The sequence below is a fragment of the Neopsephotus bourkii genome, unplaced genomic scaffold (assembly GCF_033783945.1).
Source record: "Neopsephotus bourkii isolate Nb327-2 ecotype Australia unplaced genomic scaffold, CSIRO-AGI_Nbou_v1 NB_1600, whole genome shotgun sequence".
In the NCBI taxonomy this organism is placed as follows: domain Eukaryota; kingdom Metazoa; phylum Chordata; class Aves; order Psittaciformes; family Psittacidae; genus Neopsephotus; species Neopsephotus bourkii.
Window position 1 is genome coordinate 2157345 of NW_026902076.1, and position 14817 is coordinate 2172161.

A 14817-nucleotide genomic window follows, 5' to 3' on the forward strand; every position below is an offset into this window, starting at 1 on the left:
TGGCCTCAAAGTCTTTACATACCAGACATTCACACTGTAGCTTCACATGAATACTTTGCCCATTTTTGGTGTGCCAGTAAATACGTACCAGGTGGGGACTTGAACGTGACCAGAGCAGTCTGTTACTCAGTTGCAGTGATTCAGGATTTGGAGCAAACACCAATAGTTTTTGTACTTTCGAGTGTGTTCTGTACCCTTTTCCATGCTCTGTATGGGATGCAATGGTCCAGTGATGCTGAACCAGACATTTCACAGAACTGATGTTTTGTTTTTTTTTTCTGTTCATGTTTGAAAGATATTTCACTATCCGCAAGCTGTGTTAATAAAAGCAAACTGTTTTTCTTAAAACTTCATAAAACTACACTTTGAAGCATGGGCTTGCATTACAGGTTTTAATGACATATTTTCCTTAATTGCCTGTTAATTCTCAAAGACACATTGCCAACCTTTGCTTATTATGCTAATTATTGTGAATTTATTGCTCCCGCTTGATTCTTCCTATCTATTGGAAGTTGTCCCTTGCCATATTGGTTCTGTAAGACGGGGATTTGCTTGAATTTGCTAGGAGCTTGGGTGATTTCAGCAGAGGTTATTGCATTTTTCCTCATTGAAATCAAAGAATGTCTGAGCTGCATCTTGAAGCAGTATGGCTGTACAAGCACGATTCTGTACTTGTGCCACCTGCTTCTCCTGCATGGCAGGGGTGAGTATAGCCCTCCCAGAGTCCAGACTACCAACCCTTCCTTACAGGGAGGAGGTGTTGGATCATTCAGAACTGTCATGGATGTCTAGAAGATGGGCTTGTCACCTTTACAGAGGTGCAGTTCTCATAGTGTTTGGGGAATACGCTTCGCGGGCAAAATATAAGAGATTAGGGCTTGTGCGGTTTTCTACGTTAATAAATGTTAGATAAAAGTAAGGAGAAATTCCTTCCCATTTGAAAATATTTGCTCTAATATTAGCAGGATCAGCTTGTTGTCTGTGAAGCTTTATCTGTGTCACCTCATGTCTCATCTTTCCTGTTTATTTTTCACCCAGGCCAGCTATCCTTGTGGCAGAAGGAGATGGATGGACCAGCCTTTGCTCTTTTGCTGACAGGCAAACTGGAAGCATGTCAGTTATTGACTTACTCTTGGTTTGTGTTGGTACAAGGGCTCAGCATGTCTTGTACACAAATAAATTCTTTGCTTTTGAAGAAACTCTTTGGGTTAAGGTGGAGAGAGATCATAGGGAGTTGATCTTATGGTCTGTGACAGCGGTGGGTGAGGGTTGCTGGCTGTCTGTGTTTCTAACCATACATAACCAGGCATGGCTGGGGCCTGTTTTTTGGCCTGGAGGTGATATGCTATGCCCTGGCCACACCTGTTCCATTCAACTCTTTAGACTCCAAAACACGGTAGTCATTTCCATGAAAAAGGGAAGTTGTTTTTATAGGGAACCAGGAGAAAACCTACTCCCATGGAAGTCAGTGCTAAGTCTCCTGGGGTCCTCAGTGGACCCTCTGATTGCACTGTAAAATTATTCCTGGCTCTCAGGAGAGGGACTTCAATAAAAATGTGAGTTTATGATGGGACTTGTATCATTCCTTGGCTCCAGAATTTTAGTCTAATGCAAGCATATTTGTTTTAATTGCTACCTGCTCCTCTTTTCAGATGAGGGACTATTGGAGGAGCAAGTAGAGGGGAAAAGCTTGTCCTCAGCTGTGCCTGGACTTATTTTTGCTCAGCTTTTGTTTCATATGGTGGTTCTGATGGTCATCAATAGGATCAGCTACTGGAAACAAGGGTAAAAGGGCAAAGGTGGAGCACTATGTCCAGCTGGGAGATATCTTCATAAGCTGCTGAGCACTTGATTGCCAGTGGGGAGATTGGTTGTTCCTCTTCCATCTCACCTGTTGTTTGTTTCTAAAGGGAGCCAAGTCTAACCAGTTTAGATCTAGCCCACATATTTTCTTGGTTAGATGATTCTTGCTGTATTTTGCTTTCTTTTCCTCCCAAGGCTCAGCAAAATCCTTTCTCTCTCCACAGCTACCCTATTCAGGCAGAAGATGGACTGGGAACTCTGCAGTGCCGGGTGGAAGGGAACCACATAGGTTGGTGGCAAGTGGGCAAAATTATGGGTTTCTGCTATTCCTGCAACTCCAGAGGGTAGAGGAAGGGTGTCAGTCATGAGTTTCTTTTGTTTCCAGTGTTAAGACTGTGGCTCAGAGCTGAGCCCACAATAACTACTTTACATCAAGGCTTGCAAGTCTTCATCATAGTCAATACAATGATTTGTATCCTCTTCACAGCCTGGGATAAAACGAAGTGCAGTGCTCAAGTGAAACCATGTCATGATGTGAACAATAGCAGCAGCAGTGTGATTTGTTGTCTTTGCTGCTTATTACTTTTACTTTAATCTTTTTTTGTATGGGACAGACCTTGCCTTTTCTGTTTTATTAGAGGAATAAATTTGGTGGTATTTATGCTCTCTCTGGTAACAGGTTGGATCCCTTTCATTTTTCTTTGTTTCTAAGCACTCTAAAGAAGATTCTGATTTCTTTTGGAGGCTTTGAGCAGCAAGCTTCCTACTTAGGAAAGATTATCTGAGTTAAATATTTGAAATAGAAATTGATACCTAGCTCTCATGTAGACACTGATGGCACATATCAATAGCCTCAGGTTCTGAGGTTTTTAGATATCTTTGGGTATCTAGGAATTCTCCAGTGGGATGTCAGTGTTAATGCAGATCTCGAAAGAGATCTGAACCTTCCTAGCATGGCAAATGAGGTCAGTTAGGATACAGAGGGTCTAAGATGACATGAAACACTCTATGTTTAGACAACCAAACCCTGTTCCTGACATTCAGCTTGTAGGTTTAGATATGTAATCGCACAGTATAGTGCCCACCTGCAGTCTGAGTCTCTAAGATCCTTAAGCTGTTATTTGGTTCAGTTTCTGCACACACATACTCTGCTGAAATTAATGCAGCTACACTGTTGTAAGGAAGTGTGAGGAAGAGGACAATCAGGCCCAGGAGACCTGGGCAATGTTTGGTAGGATGCACTCTTCATGTAGCCCTACACACTTCTGCCATAAAGCATATTACTTTTCCTTCCTCCAGGGTCCCACAATGTCAGCTTCTCTGTTTTTAACAAAGGAAAGTGAGTAAAAGAATTTTTTTTTCCCTCTCTTTCTGTGGTTTTGCAGGGGGACATAGCTGTGTTTGACCTAGGATAAGTACATAACGTTTTCACTGAATCCTGTGTGTCATTGCTTAGAAACGAGGTTTTGCTATTCTGATCATTGGATTGGGAATGAAAAGGGAGAAAAAAGTCATCTCCCCCAAAGCATCTCTGCTTTGTTTTTCAATACTTTAGTTTCAGTGCCCAAAACATAAGTCATCTGCTAAGTCTAGTTGAATAAAATCCTCTCACCTCGCTTTTAAATATTCATCCAAATGGGAGAGAATTTAGCCATAAAAGGATGTGATAAGAATGTGTTTTGACAGTGTCAGAACCATACTTTACAAGTGGGATAGTACTTCTAATAAAAAGTTTCAGCTATCTAATGGAGTCTCTTGAATCCATGCCTTAATGTACTGGTGAAAGGTGTGCTGGACTTTGCAGAAATGTTCCACTATTTCTTTGGAAAGTGAGTGTCCTGCTCTGCCAAAAGAAGGTCTACTTTAACTTAAATGGCCAAGGATCCCTCAGGCATTTTCTCTTTCTTGTAGGTCAGCAGTACACAAAGGTGCTTGGCTCATCAGTGCCAAACAGGAGCTCTTCTTGTATCAAACACATTCAGGTATTGCACAGATCCACATAACTGACCACGCTGTCTTTTGGCAATGGTCTGAGAAAAGACCTCTCACTGTTTATTTTCCCAAGGAGGTAATCCTGTTGTGTCATCACTTTGGGTGTGACACTCCTGTGGTATGGGCTTGACTACACAAAATACTACAGATAAATCTGGTCTTGACTTTTTTGTGTGCTAAGGTTGGGTGCGCTGCCACGGGCTGTATCCCGCATCCCCAGTGAGTTAGCGTTCCTTTCAGACAGGGACATGTTTGAACTTTCAGGTTAGGTCAGCCTAACCTGAGACAGTCAGCCAGAGAACAGCAGTATGGTAGGGGTGGAATAATGTTGCTTTATTGTTCCTTTTCATGTAAGATCAGTTATAAACTTGAGATCTTGCATCTAGAGAAACTTCTCCCTTTAAATCATGCTGTGTTTGGTAAGGTTGATGTTTTAGAAATGTGGACCCTAAAGTGAGATAGATTCTACATCAGCTATAAGGAGGAGATGCTGTTCAGCCACTCCAAGAACTGAGTTCTAGATAAATGGTTTAGGCAAGTTACTGCAGCCATTAATTAAAAAATATAATTATTGTACATTAACAATAGTAACCCCCACATGGCATTTCAATCTTTCTTATAGACAGCAGGCAACGAAATTCTGAGCACTCTGTCAAGATTATGGTCATGCAAGTAGTGTCCAAGATTCAGTAAGGCTTATGTTCAACAGCCAAAGCAGAAGAAGGGGATAAGGGACTGCAGAGCACAGGGCAGGCTTTGCCCTTAGTCAGAGGTTACATAAAGGTGAAAGACCACTTGGTCCCCAGCAAGGTCCCATCCAGACTGGCTGAAATTAACATAATGAATGCACTCATCCATTATGCTCTGTACCTCAGAAGTTTTGTTCAAAAACTTAACAAAAAAAAAAAGAAAGCAAATGCATGTCCATGTTTTCCATATTCTTTATAGCATACAGCTTGTTTTGCATATAAATAAAGCACTTTGTAAAGAAGGGTAATTTTATGTCCCTATTTGTGAATTGAGGCACAGTAAAACGAAATAACCCTGCATGAAGCTGGTTTGGGAGAACACTATCAGAAACAAGATCTGACAGATCTATCCAGTTGACTACTGTGCTGGCCAGTTGTCAATGATGTTAAAACAAAGTTTAAATACCAGATAAACTAATAACAACCAAAAAAAGACAGATATAGACCAAGGTCACTCACTTTTTGTATCAGTCTTTGTTTCAGAACTATACAAGTATGATTGGGTGGCTACAATAGGACATCGGAGTGCAAAGAGAATAATGCCATCAAAGAGATAAAAGGGTTTCTAGTGTGGAAGGGCATGGAAATGGATAAATTCTGAAAGGCTGTCATGGTGAGGACACTCAGATGTTCAGCTCCTTCCTTATGTCTCTGAAGCCCAAGGGACAATTAGAAAGTGTTGTAGCATATAAACCTATAGGCTAAATGGGGAAGTGAGTCAGAGAAGGTCAAAAGGATTAAAACAGTTTTCCAGGGTTTTTTTGCAGAGCTCCTCCACAACACAGAATATACAGTTCTGCAAACTAAGCATGACACATACAGCCACTGCTAAGTAACGGTCCAGGCATTGCAGTGTTTCTCCTGTCATGCAGCCAAGTTATCCATGTTGTTCATTCCTGTTGTAATCCCAGCCGCTGCCAAAAAAACCCTGTGAAGGAGCAGTGAGATGCCTGCTTCATTCACAGGAGCCTGCTTTGACTGGAAACAGTGCAAGTGCACTGCTGGCATTTACAGAAATAGTGCTGGGATTAACCTTTTCAATGCTTGTTTTCAGATTCTGCTTTTCCTTCCTCTGTAGAGATAAGCTCTGTGTTCCCAGCTGGTGGGAGTCTTGGAGGAGGGACTGATCTCACTGTCACAGGGGATTTCTTTGAGGAGCCGGTGCAGGTCACTGTTGCAGGTAAGAGGAAAAATGTGTGAGATGGTTTTGTTTTCTTTCAATACAGTGGTCATGGTCATGATCACAAAACTCAACGGATGTTCATGGATACCAGCGCAGGAGTCTTAGGACTCATCATCCAGAAGGTCCAGCTCTTCTGACTGTGGACATGGGCCAGTTTGTTGCATGATAGCACAAGCCCAGGCTTTTAGTGAAATATTGACTCCTTTTGGCAATGAGATGGATTTATGCCACAGCTCAGCTGTGTTCTAAGCCTCACAAAGCACCTTTGTCTCCTTTTCCTGCTGCTAGGTGTCGCCTGTGAAGTCAAGCATGTCTCTCCCAGGGAAATCAGATGCACCACTGAGCCTGTCGGCAAGGGCAAGAGGCTTGGTGCCCCCCAGCCAGGTATGGTATTCAAGCAACAAAAGGGTCTCAACAAACAAACACACATGGAAATGGAGAGCAGAAATCATTTGGTGATGAGTGTAGCCAAGAAACAAGGTTTTGCAAAACACTGTCTGCTTCAACATGTAACCAGTTTCTCTGAGGTATGATGGGAAGAAGGGCCACAAAAGTGGTTGGTGGGGTTCAACATCTCTTCTGTGAAGAAAGACTGATGAGAGATTTGGGGTTGTTCAGCCTGGAGAAAAACTCCAAGGAGACCTTAGAACAGTGCCTAATGGGGATTTTTAAGAAAGACAGGGACAGACTTTAATAAGGCCTAGGGCAAGAGGTAATGGTTTTGAACTGAGAGTGTATCAGACTAGATGCAAGGAAGAAACTGTTGGTGAAACACTGGCACATGTTACTGAGAGTGGTAGTGCATTTCCTTTCCCTGGAAATACTCAAGGACAGGTTGCACAGGGCTCTAAGCAGCCTGATCCAGTTGAACGTCCCTGCTCATTGCAGGTTGGATAGAGTAGATGACCTGTAAAGGTCCCTTCTAACCCAAATGTTCTATAATTCTGTGGCAAAGAAAGGCAAGGTGGAGAGCTCAGCCTGTCGCTTATAGATGGGTGATGGTGGGAGGAAGATCAGCCTGGTGTGCAGGGCTGTGGAAAATGATGAGTAAAAAGTATGGGTGATATTTAGAGGAAGGATCGCTGAACTAGAGCTACTGTAGAAGCTCCTGTGGACACCACTTGAATGGAGCATTTCAGTAGGAAATTATTGTGCGTGAAATGAGGCATTTTGTCTCTGGGTCATCTCAGTGCCTTTTCCTGCAAAAGCAGGTGTGAGCTTGGTTGGATGCTCTGCTCTCTGCAGATTTTTGTTCCTTTGGGTGGAGGATTTCAAGGTAGGGCAAGTTCCTTAAAGCAGGATCTGCGCTTTGCCTTTGACTTCAAAATAGACCCTCAAACAGAGACAGTTTATGATTGAAATACTCTTTTCTGGGCTGTCTTCTTGTACCACTGGTTCTAGAATGTGCTCTGGGATTTTTGTTGGCTGCTCCTTAGAACACTTTTGTTTTGACTTTCTAGGAAACAGAGGTCTTCTCTTTGAAGTATGGGATGACGCCTCTGATCTCACAGAAGCAGGTCCTGGCTATAGATGGCAGTTTGTACATAATGCCAGCTCCCCAGTAGGATTTCTGTCTGGGGAAAAGAAGTCCTTCAGGTACTCAATGATCATAAAAAGAGATGAAGCCAATAGAGAAGTTACCTTTAGCAGTGTTAAGGTGATAATACCTGACAGCTTTCTAGAAGAGCATTACTGCATAGCTCCTATAAATCAAAGCAAACCTTCTGCTCCAAATTCCTTTCAAACCTCAATATGCAGTGAAGTGCTTTATATTTCCTCCTTTTGCTTTCACTCAGTATTTCTGCTCTACCTGGCCTAGATGTGCTCAAATACCACAAAAGAAATTTCTGCAGAGGTGGAAGGAGCTCCAGTTAGAGACTGTTTTGGCTGGAGCTCCAGACAGATGTAGAGGGCCAGATCCTCAGCTGTAGCATAGGTGGAGTTAATGGAAATAAGCTTTTCCTCAAGCTGCAAAAAAATGTGAACCATGTTGATGCCCATTGCCTCTTCAGTTATACCCTTTAGAAGCTGTGCAATATGCATAAATGTTTTCATTTTTCTGTCTTTTCTGTGTTTTTCTCAGTTGAACTTGTGTATGATTTTGAGTCTTTTCCTGCCTGTTCAGGGTTAAGCCTTATTTTCATGGAGCTGTTACAGTCTTTTTTTTCCTTTTTTAGAGCTTCTGTAAAGTGTAAAGAGCATTTAGTGTCAAAATGGGTCATTTTGGGCTTTCTTCAGTTTTACAGTCTCTGAGTTTTTGTTATAAGTTGGTCTCAGTCTTTCCTTGTTATTTGGTGTATGCATGGAAGTAGCATGTGAGGCTGGGTTTTCTTTGCAGTAACTCTTTTGTATATTATGTATGTTATAATATTTTGTATGTTATAATATTTTGTATATTCTGCTTTTATGTAGCTCTAGGCTTCGTGGATTTTTTGTGGCTCCTGAGACCAACAACTACACCTTCTGGATTCAGGCAGATGGTCAGGCATCTCTCTACTTCAGTTTGTCCCAAGATCCAGAACATAAGGTATTACTCTTGGCAGAGAAAAAAAATGAGAGGAGGCTAGGAAATGTTTTTAATTAGAATCATAAGTAGGTGTTTTCCCAGTGTGAATTTGCTAATTGTCCCTTATTATAAGTCTGTTGCAGAGTGAAATCTGTATGGTTAAATTTGGTGTTTTACATTGGCTGTATCAGCCTCTCAGTTTACTAAAAACTCATTTGTGCATCCAGAGCCTTTGAGTATCTTTTCTGGAAGACCTTTTCCTTAGTTGAGCACATCACCATTGCTAATGAACTGTACAAGGGAACCAGGAAATTTGTTGTCTGACTTCCTTAGTTTGCATCCTTTTTTTGCCTGTTGAAATTTTGCCTTCTGAAAACATTGGTCCTTAACTTTGTAAAGCTGAGAGGTTGCTATAAATGAATGTGAACTATTTTTGTGGGCTATTTTTAAGCCTACTAACTGAACAGGGCTAGAAGAAATATAAAGAAGTTATCTATTAAAAAAAAAAAGTAGCATTACTGGTCTTATTAATGGTTCATACTCCATCTCAGAAGGCTGCAGACATAGTTCTCTCTTTTGTGTTTGGAAGTTGTGATGTACAACTGAAGTAATCCATTAGAAGCTGCATAGGGAACTGTTGTTATGGCTAGGGTCAGCCATAACAGTTATCTTCTTTATGGTAATAAACTTTAAACCAAAGCTCTTTTGAGATGATGGCTTTTCCTCATAGAATAAGAAAAAATGTGTCAACCACCAAGCCATTGCTATCAGCTGTAAGCACAAGACTCTGTTTTTTTTTGACCTGTGGTATTGGTCATAGTGTCTTTTAGGGCTGGAAAAATGTTTCTAACAGATTGATTTGGTTCTGGACACAGGTGAAAATAGCTTCTCTCCCTGCTGGCAATTCAGAGTGGTCTGAGAACTGGGTGAAGAACTGGAGTGAGCAATGGCAGCCAAAATCCAAGAAATTCGAGCTAACTGCTCAGAGAAGGTACTACCTGGAAGCGTTGCATCATGGAAAGGCACCCAGCAAAGGGATGAGAGTTGGAGTCCAAATACATAACACATGGCTAAATCCCCATGTGGTGAGCAACTACTACATTGAGAGACATGAAATTCGTGCTCATGCCTTACATCTTCCAGAAGTGCAGGTTAGTGCTGTGTGCTTGACCCTAAGAGCTGGACTAGCCCTGATTCAGTTGATGTGAATGACAGCAAAACCTAATTGTAAAGGCCTTGCTGGTGCTAGACTTGTTTTTAAACTGCTGAGATAGTTGATGAGAATAACATTGAGAGGGAGGTGTTTGTGGTTTTTACGAACATTGGTAGGCATATATAAACCCTATGTTTGATTATAATCTGCTCATGTGTTAAAGTGTAAGCAATGCTGAATTGCCTCAGGTTTTATCTCGCACATTAACACCTCACCTTGTTAACTATTGCTAATTAATGCAAGTTTGGGATAGTTTTTATTACCCCTTGTTAGTGACACTTTGTTTGTGTTATCTGGTCAATTTATATTGCAGTCAGATGATTAAAACTTTCATCTTGATGAAATGCTCAGCAAGGAGAGATGGAAAATTTTCCTGGTGGTTAAACCCTAAAGCTTCGAGTCAAAACCTTAGGGACAATTTGTGGCTGCCAGAGTGTCTGCACAGGTCATGTATCCCTTGTGCTCATGTTAGTATAAGAACAGGACCTCAAGGCCTGTGTCAGAAGAGACCATGAAGAACAAGAGCAGTTTAAGAGCAGAAGGTACTCTTAAAGTATAGAGGCTTAAAAAGTCAAATTACTGGCCATAAAACCTCCTCATTAGAAGATACCAGCTTTGAAGTCTGTGAGTCTCATGCAGATTGTATTTGTTTTCATGTATTTGTTTCCTCCTTTGCTCGCCAGATGCTGACTGTGTCTGGTATAGGGTATTTCAGTATCTCCTGGAACAACACATTGCGCAGAATGATCCCCACAAATGCTACAGCTCACCAGGTAGGCATCATTAAACACAGACACCCAGTCATCTGATGGAGAGGTGTCATTGATGGAGCTCTGGTACTTGATTACTGTTAAGCATTTGGCCCAGAACCTGAGATAAAGGTCTTTTGCAAGATCTTAATATCATCAAGTCAAACCATTACCCCAGGACTACCAAGTCCATCATTAAACCATGTTACTGAGGGTTTCATCTACACATTTTCTGAACACTTCCAAGGATGGTAGTTCCACCACTGCCCTGTTCCAATACCTGATCACCTGCTCTGTGAAGAAATTTTTCTTAATATCCAATCTAAACCTCCCTTGGTGCAGCTTGAGGCTGTTACCACTTGTCCTATTGCTCGTTACCTGGGAGAAAAGACCAACCCCCACCTCACTAAAACCTCCTTTCAGGCAGTTGTAGAGAGCAATATGGTCACCCCTGAGCCTTTTCTTCCCCAGACTAAATAACCTCAGTTCCCTCAGCTGTTTGTCATCAGGCCTGTGCTCCAGACCCTTCATCAACTCTGTTGCCTTTCTCTGGACCTGTTCCAACACCTCAATGTCTCTCTTGTAGTGAGAGGCCCAGAACTGTACACAGTATTTGAAGTAAGTCATCAGCAACGCTGAGTACAGGAGGATGATCACTGCCCTGGCCCTGCTGGGAGATACCTCCACAATAGTCATTAGACATTTAGGCAACACAGTTGACAGAGCCTGGAGGGGCATGTAGATGTAGATGCATGTAGGTGCTCATGTAAGACATCTGCACCAGGAGGCTGCTGGACACCTAAAGGGTGACTCACATCCCTGAAGGGTGTGTGTCAGACATGGAAGTTCATACTCTGAGCTGAATTTTATTCTGTACCATTTGACTACATGGTTGTTCAGAGCTGCCTTGCCACCAGTCCCTAGCTTATGACAAATCTAGTGATATGTATGATGTAGCTGTCTGCTGAAGTGATCCAGACACCCCAGTACTATGACTCCTTTTCACTTTCTTAATTTTTTTTTAAAGGTGCAAACAGCAATAGAGGAACTTCTTTCAGTAGGATGTGAAACTGAGCCAACTTCTGCTAAAATCCTTTTCCGTGATGGCTTTGAGAAAGAAGGTACCAATCTGCGACAAACAATTAGTCTTTACTGCGAGAATTTATTTCCTTTTGTGAATTAAACGTGCTTTAAACTTTTAATGACTGTAAATTTACATTTTTAATAGGCTTAAATGCATACATATGTTTCTCAGCTATTCATCATCTGTATGTGTTCTGATGGGAGAGTTTATGGAACTAGTATTAAAACCAACATGATTAATAATAGAGATTCTTTCTGTAATATGTTGTATGACTTATATTGCAACACACTTATCAAAGCAGGTGATATTTTTAGTTATTAGAAACATTAGGTAGAACCAAAAAAAGCAAGTTCTGGAGCATGTGAAATTATTCATGTTTCAGTATGTCTCCTGGGGAAGCAGATCTGGTGTAGCCCATAGCTATAGCTCAGGCTGTGGAAAGTGCTGATTCTGACTCTGCAGGTCTTTCCTTTTGGTGTTTCTTGATGACTGAAACAGTCAAATACCTGTGCTATACTTGACTGGCCAGGCAAGGTGTAAAACATCAATTGCTTTTGTAAAAATACCCAACATAATTAAATCATCAAGAATAGTTTTCTAACATTGAAGGCGTTGCTCACACCAGAAAGCTGTGCTAGTGGAAGGGAACTCCAGTAATACTGTCACAGGCTGCTCAGAGAGGTGCTAGATACACTATCCTGGCCAGGTTGGAGGGGGCTCTGAGCAACCTGATCAAGTTGAAGATGTCCCTGCCCATTGCAGGGGGATCGGATTAGATGGCCTTTAAAGGTCCCTTGCAACCCAAATCATTCTATGATTCTGTCTGACAGCAATAACAGTATACTTACCCTACCAAAAAGTAAATGATTGCCTAGAGACTTTATATCATGTTCTTGTATTTGGTATGGAGAGAAGAGGTCCCAGACAGTAATATTTACATTTTGTGACTGATTTCTCTAGTGGAGGATAATAATTAATTAATTGTGGAGGGAAGGAAGCTTTATGCAGAAAAGTGAAAGTAGAAACTGGATATTTTTATTATAATCCCAAATCTACAATTCTGCCAGCAAAAAAGAGAAAAAACAAGCTGAAAGCCAATAGTTCAACAGTGCAGTGGGAATAAAAATAAATGTGTAACAAATAGCACAAAAAATGAGCACTTGTATTTTCATTGATGATTATAAAATGTAGATAATGTCAAAAGATGACAAAACAATAGTGAAATTGTGGTGAATGGATGCCAGAAAAATAAAAGAGCAACTACACACATTCAGACCTAAGGTTATCTATCCCTGTGGCCTGTGTTCAGCAGAAACCAAATCGATTCCTAGGCAAGAGTAAAAGTTCGATGATTATGTATAATAATTCATCACTAATTCTTTCCAAATACGAAGTATTTTCAGCTCAATTAATTTCCTGAGTGTAATATGTTTTTAATTTAATTACTTTCAATGGCTCTCCCTTCCCTTTATTTACATAATCTCTTTTAGAACACAGCTTAACTACTGCATTGGTAATTTCTTCTTTCCTTTAAACTCTGCTATAAAGTTCATTTTGCAGAGTTTATTTTTCTTACTGGAAGAAAAGGTGAACTGTCAGTATGTAATGACAGAAGAAAGGCTTTTATGTGTTAGGAAGAAAAGAAATCCTAGCAATTTTTCAGCAGCACTTTTGATAGAGCAATGCAACAAACATCCCAAAGGGGAAGCTGGATTCCCTTTTGCTTTACATGCTTTGTGTGAATTTCCATCTTTGCCTGAGTATTTTCTGGAAAGGATGTATGGATTTGGTCAAGCATATTCTATATGGCTGAAGACAGTATTATTTGCCATAAGGTTTATGGTCAGAACAGTAACCTAATGCTCCCTTCTCCTGTCTTTCAGCATCTTTAAGCTGGGAAACAATTGCCCTGCTGATGTTCACCATGTATCTGGGCAGGGCAATACTTAAGAGTAGGACTGACAAATTCTGGGTACTCAGTTTCCGCATTTTCATTAAGCTCTTGACTGCAGTGGTTTCTTCTGAATCATTTTTGAGCCTCTCATCTGCTCTTGTTGTTTTACCTCTGTCAGACATGAAGGAGATCATTACCGCAGGACGCGTTGACAGTGCAACGGAGCCTTTCTGTGGAAGATTCAGTGTTCACACACAAAGCCAGCTGGTGAAAACTTTCCCATTAACTCTACCAAGATATGATCTTACTGAATACACACATGTAAGTGGCTGCTCTTGATGAGCAGGTTGCACTGGAGGTTGACTACTTAGAGCCCAATCAGCATCATAAAATCATCAGGTCTGCTTAGACTTCCTCCATATCTACAAAGGATCATGTCTTTGTAATATGCCTGTGGACAGAGCAGTGTGTGTTTTATTGACTAGGTGGATAATTTGATATCCATGAGATGTATATATTGTTTAACACATCCAGCTGCTATCTGCTCCTGGGGATGCAACCCTTGCTGAGGGAAAGGAAAAGGTTGGATGGTGTTGAGAAAAGATGGAAGATGTAGAGATGATCTTGATATCTTTAATGTCCTTTCCCACCCTTAACATTCTATGATCAGTTTTTGACAAAAGGAAAAAAACCCAAACCCCGAAACTTGTTATCTGCAGGTCCACTTGCTCACTTTTCTGCTCCTTTTCTACATCTACTTTTAATAAGGTCTTGATTTAGATTGTCACCCTTTCTTTCACCTGGGGGAAGGGAAAGAGTTGGGGTTTGAAAAGGAGGAGACAGGAGGGAAAAAGTAATCTCCAAAGCTTTCAGCAGTCTTTCCAGACTCCTTCTAATTCCCCTTCACAGACCTCTTCCAGTCCTACTTCCCCATCTGACATGTATTGCACACGTTGTACCCTGCAAATCAAACCAACTCCTCCAGTCTCCTTTCCTCCCTTCCAGATATCTGAAATCTCCACTGGCATTTCCCAGCTACATTTTGCTCCCAAACCCTACTGAAGCAAAAGGGATCACTTTCACTCGACGTGGTGGCACACAGGTCACCCAGTTGCCATGTATTGCCTTCTATAGGATGCTACTCAAGGCAATTTGGCCTGAAGAGGTGGACTTTACTGCTGACCTTGAACAATATATTTCCCTGCTTAATGTTAAACTGGGATTGAAACAGAATATAATATCTTTTTAATGCATTACATATAAATTACCTGTGGTTTGATTTGTGATCTTTTTCCTCCATTTTTGCAGGTGTGTTTTGCACATAAAGGCCACATGAGCAATATCCTTCATATCTTGGTGTCCTACACCAATGTCTCCTTATGTTCAGTGAAGAGGAAACTCACCTGCCTATGGGATTTCAATAAAACTGACCCTAAGAGGTACCCAGACACAGTTTCCAAAGATTAAACTTCTCCCATAGTATGAAGGTGTACTATGAAAACTGAGAAAAGTTCTTATTTGTATAGGAACAAATTGTCAGCTGGGATAAGATGACATGCTATGTCCCTGCAGAGGCACTCCTGGAATATGATTCTATTCTTTTTGATGATTTACTGAGCAAATTTGCATGTTTCTTGTTATATG

At 41.1% G+C, this 14817-nt stretch overlaps 1 protein-coding gene across 5 annotated transcripts in view; it reads left to right on the forward strand.

Annotated features, from left to right (window-relative positions):
* PKHD1 (PKHD1 ciliary IPT domain containing fibrocystin/polyductin) overlaps nt 1-14817 on the forward strand; it is a 251034-nt gene that overhangs the window by 12348 nt on the left and 223869 nt on the right. For all 5 annotated transcript variants that reach the window (XM_061372231.1, XM_061372233.1, XM_061372234.1 and 2 more), the window contains exons 8-20: nt 1039-1113; nt 2028-2092; nt 3103-3142; nt 3715-3785; nt 5623-5724; nt 6016-6111; nt 7188-7323; nt 8140-8254; nt 9109-9384; nt 10130-10219; nt 11223-11316; nt 13352-13494; nt 14482-14612. In XM_061372231.1, the coding sequence (XP_061228215.1) occupies nt 1039-1113; nt 2028-2092; nt 3103-3142; nt 3715-3785; nt 5623-5724; nt 6016-6111; nt 7188-7323; nt 8140-8254; nt 9109-9384; nt 10130-10219; nt 11223-11316; nt 13352-13494; nt 14482-14612 (1434 nt within the window). The remainder of the gene's footprint in view (nt 1-1038; nt 1114-2027; nt 2093-3102; nt 3143-3714; nt 3786-5622; nt 5725-6015; nt 6112-7187; nt 7324-8139; nt 8255-9108; nt 9385-10129; nt 10220-11222; nt 11317-13351; nt 13495-14481; nt 14613-14817) is intronic.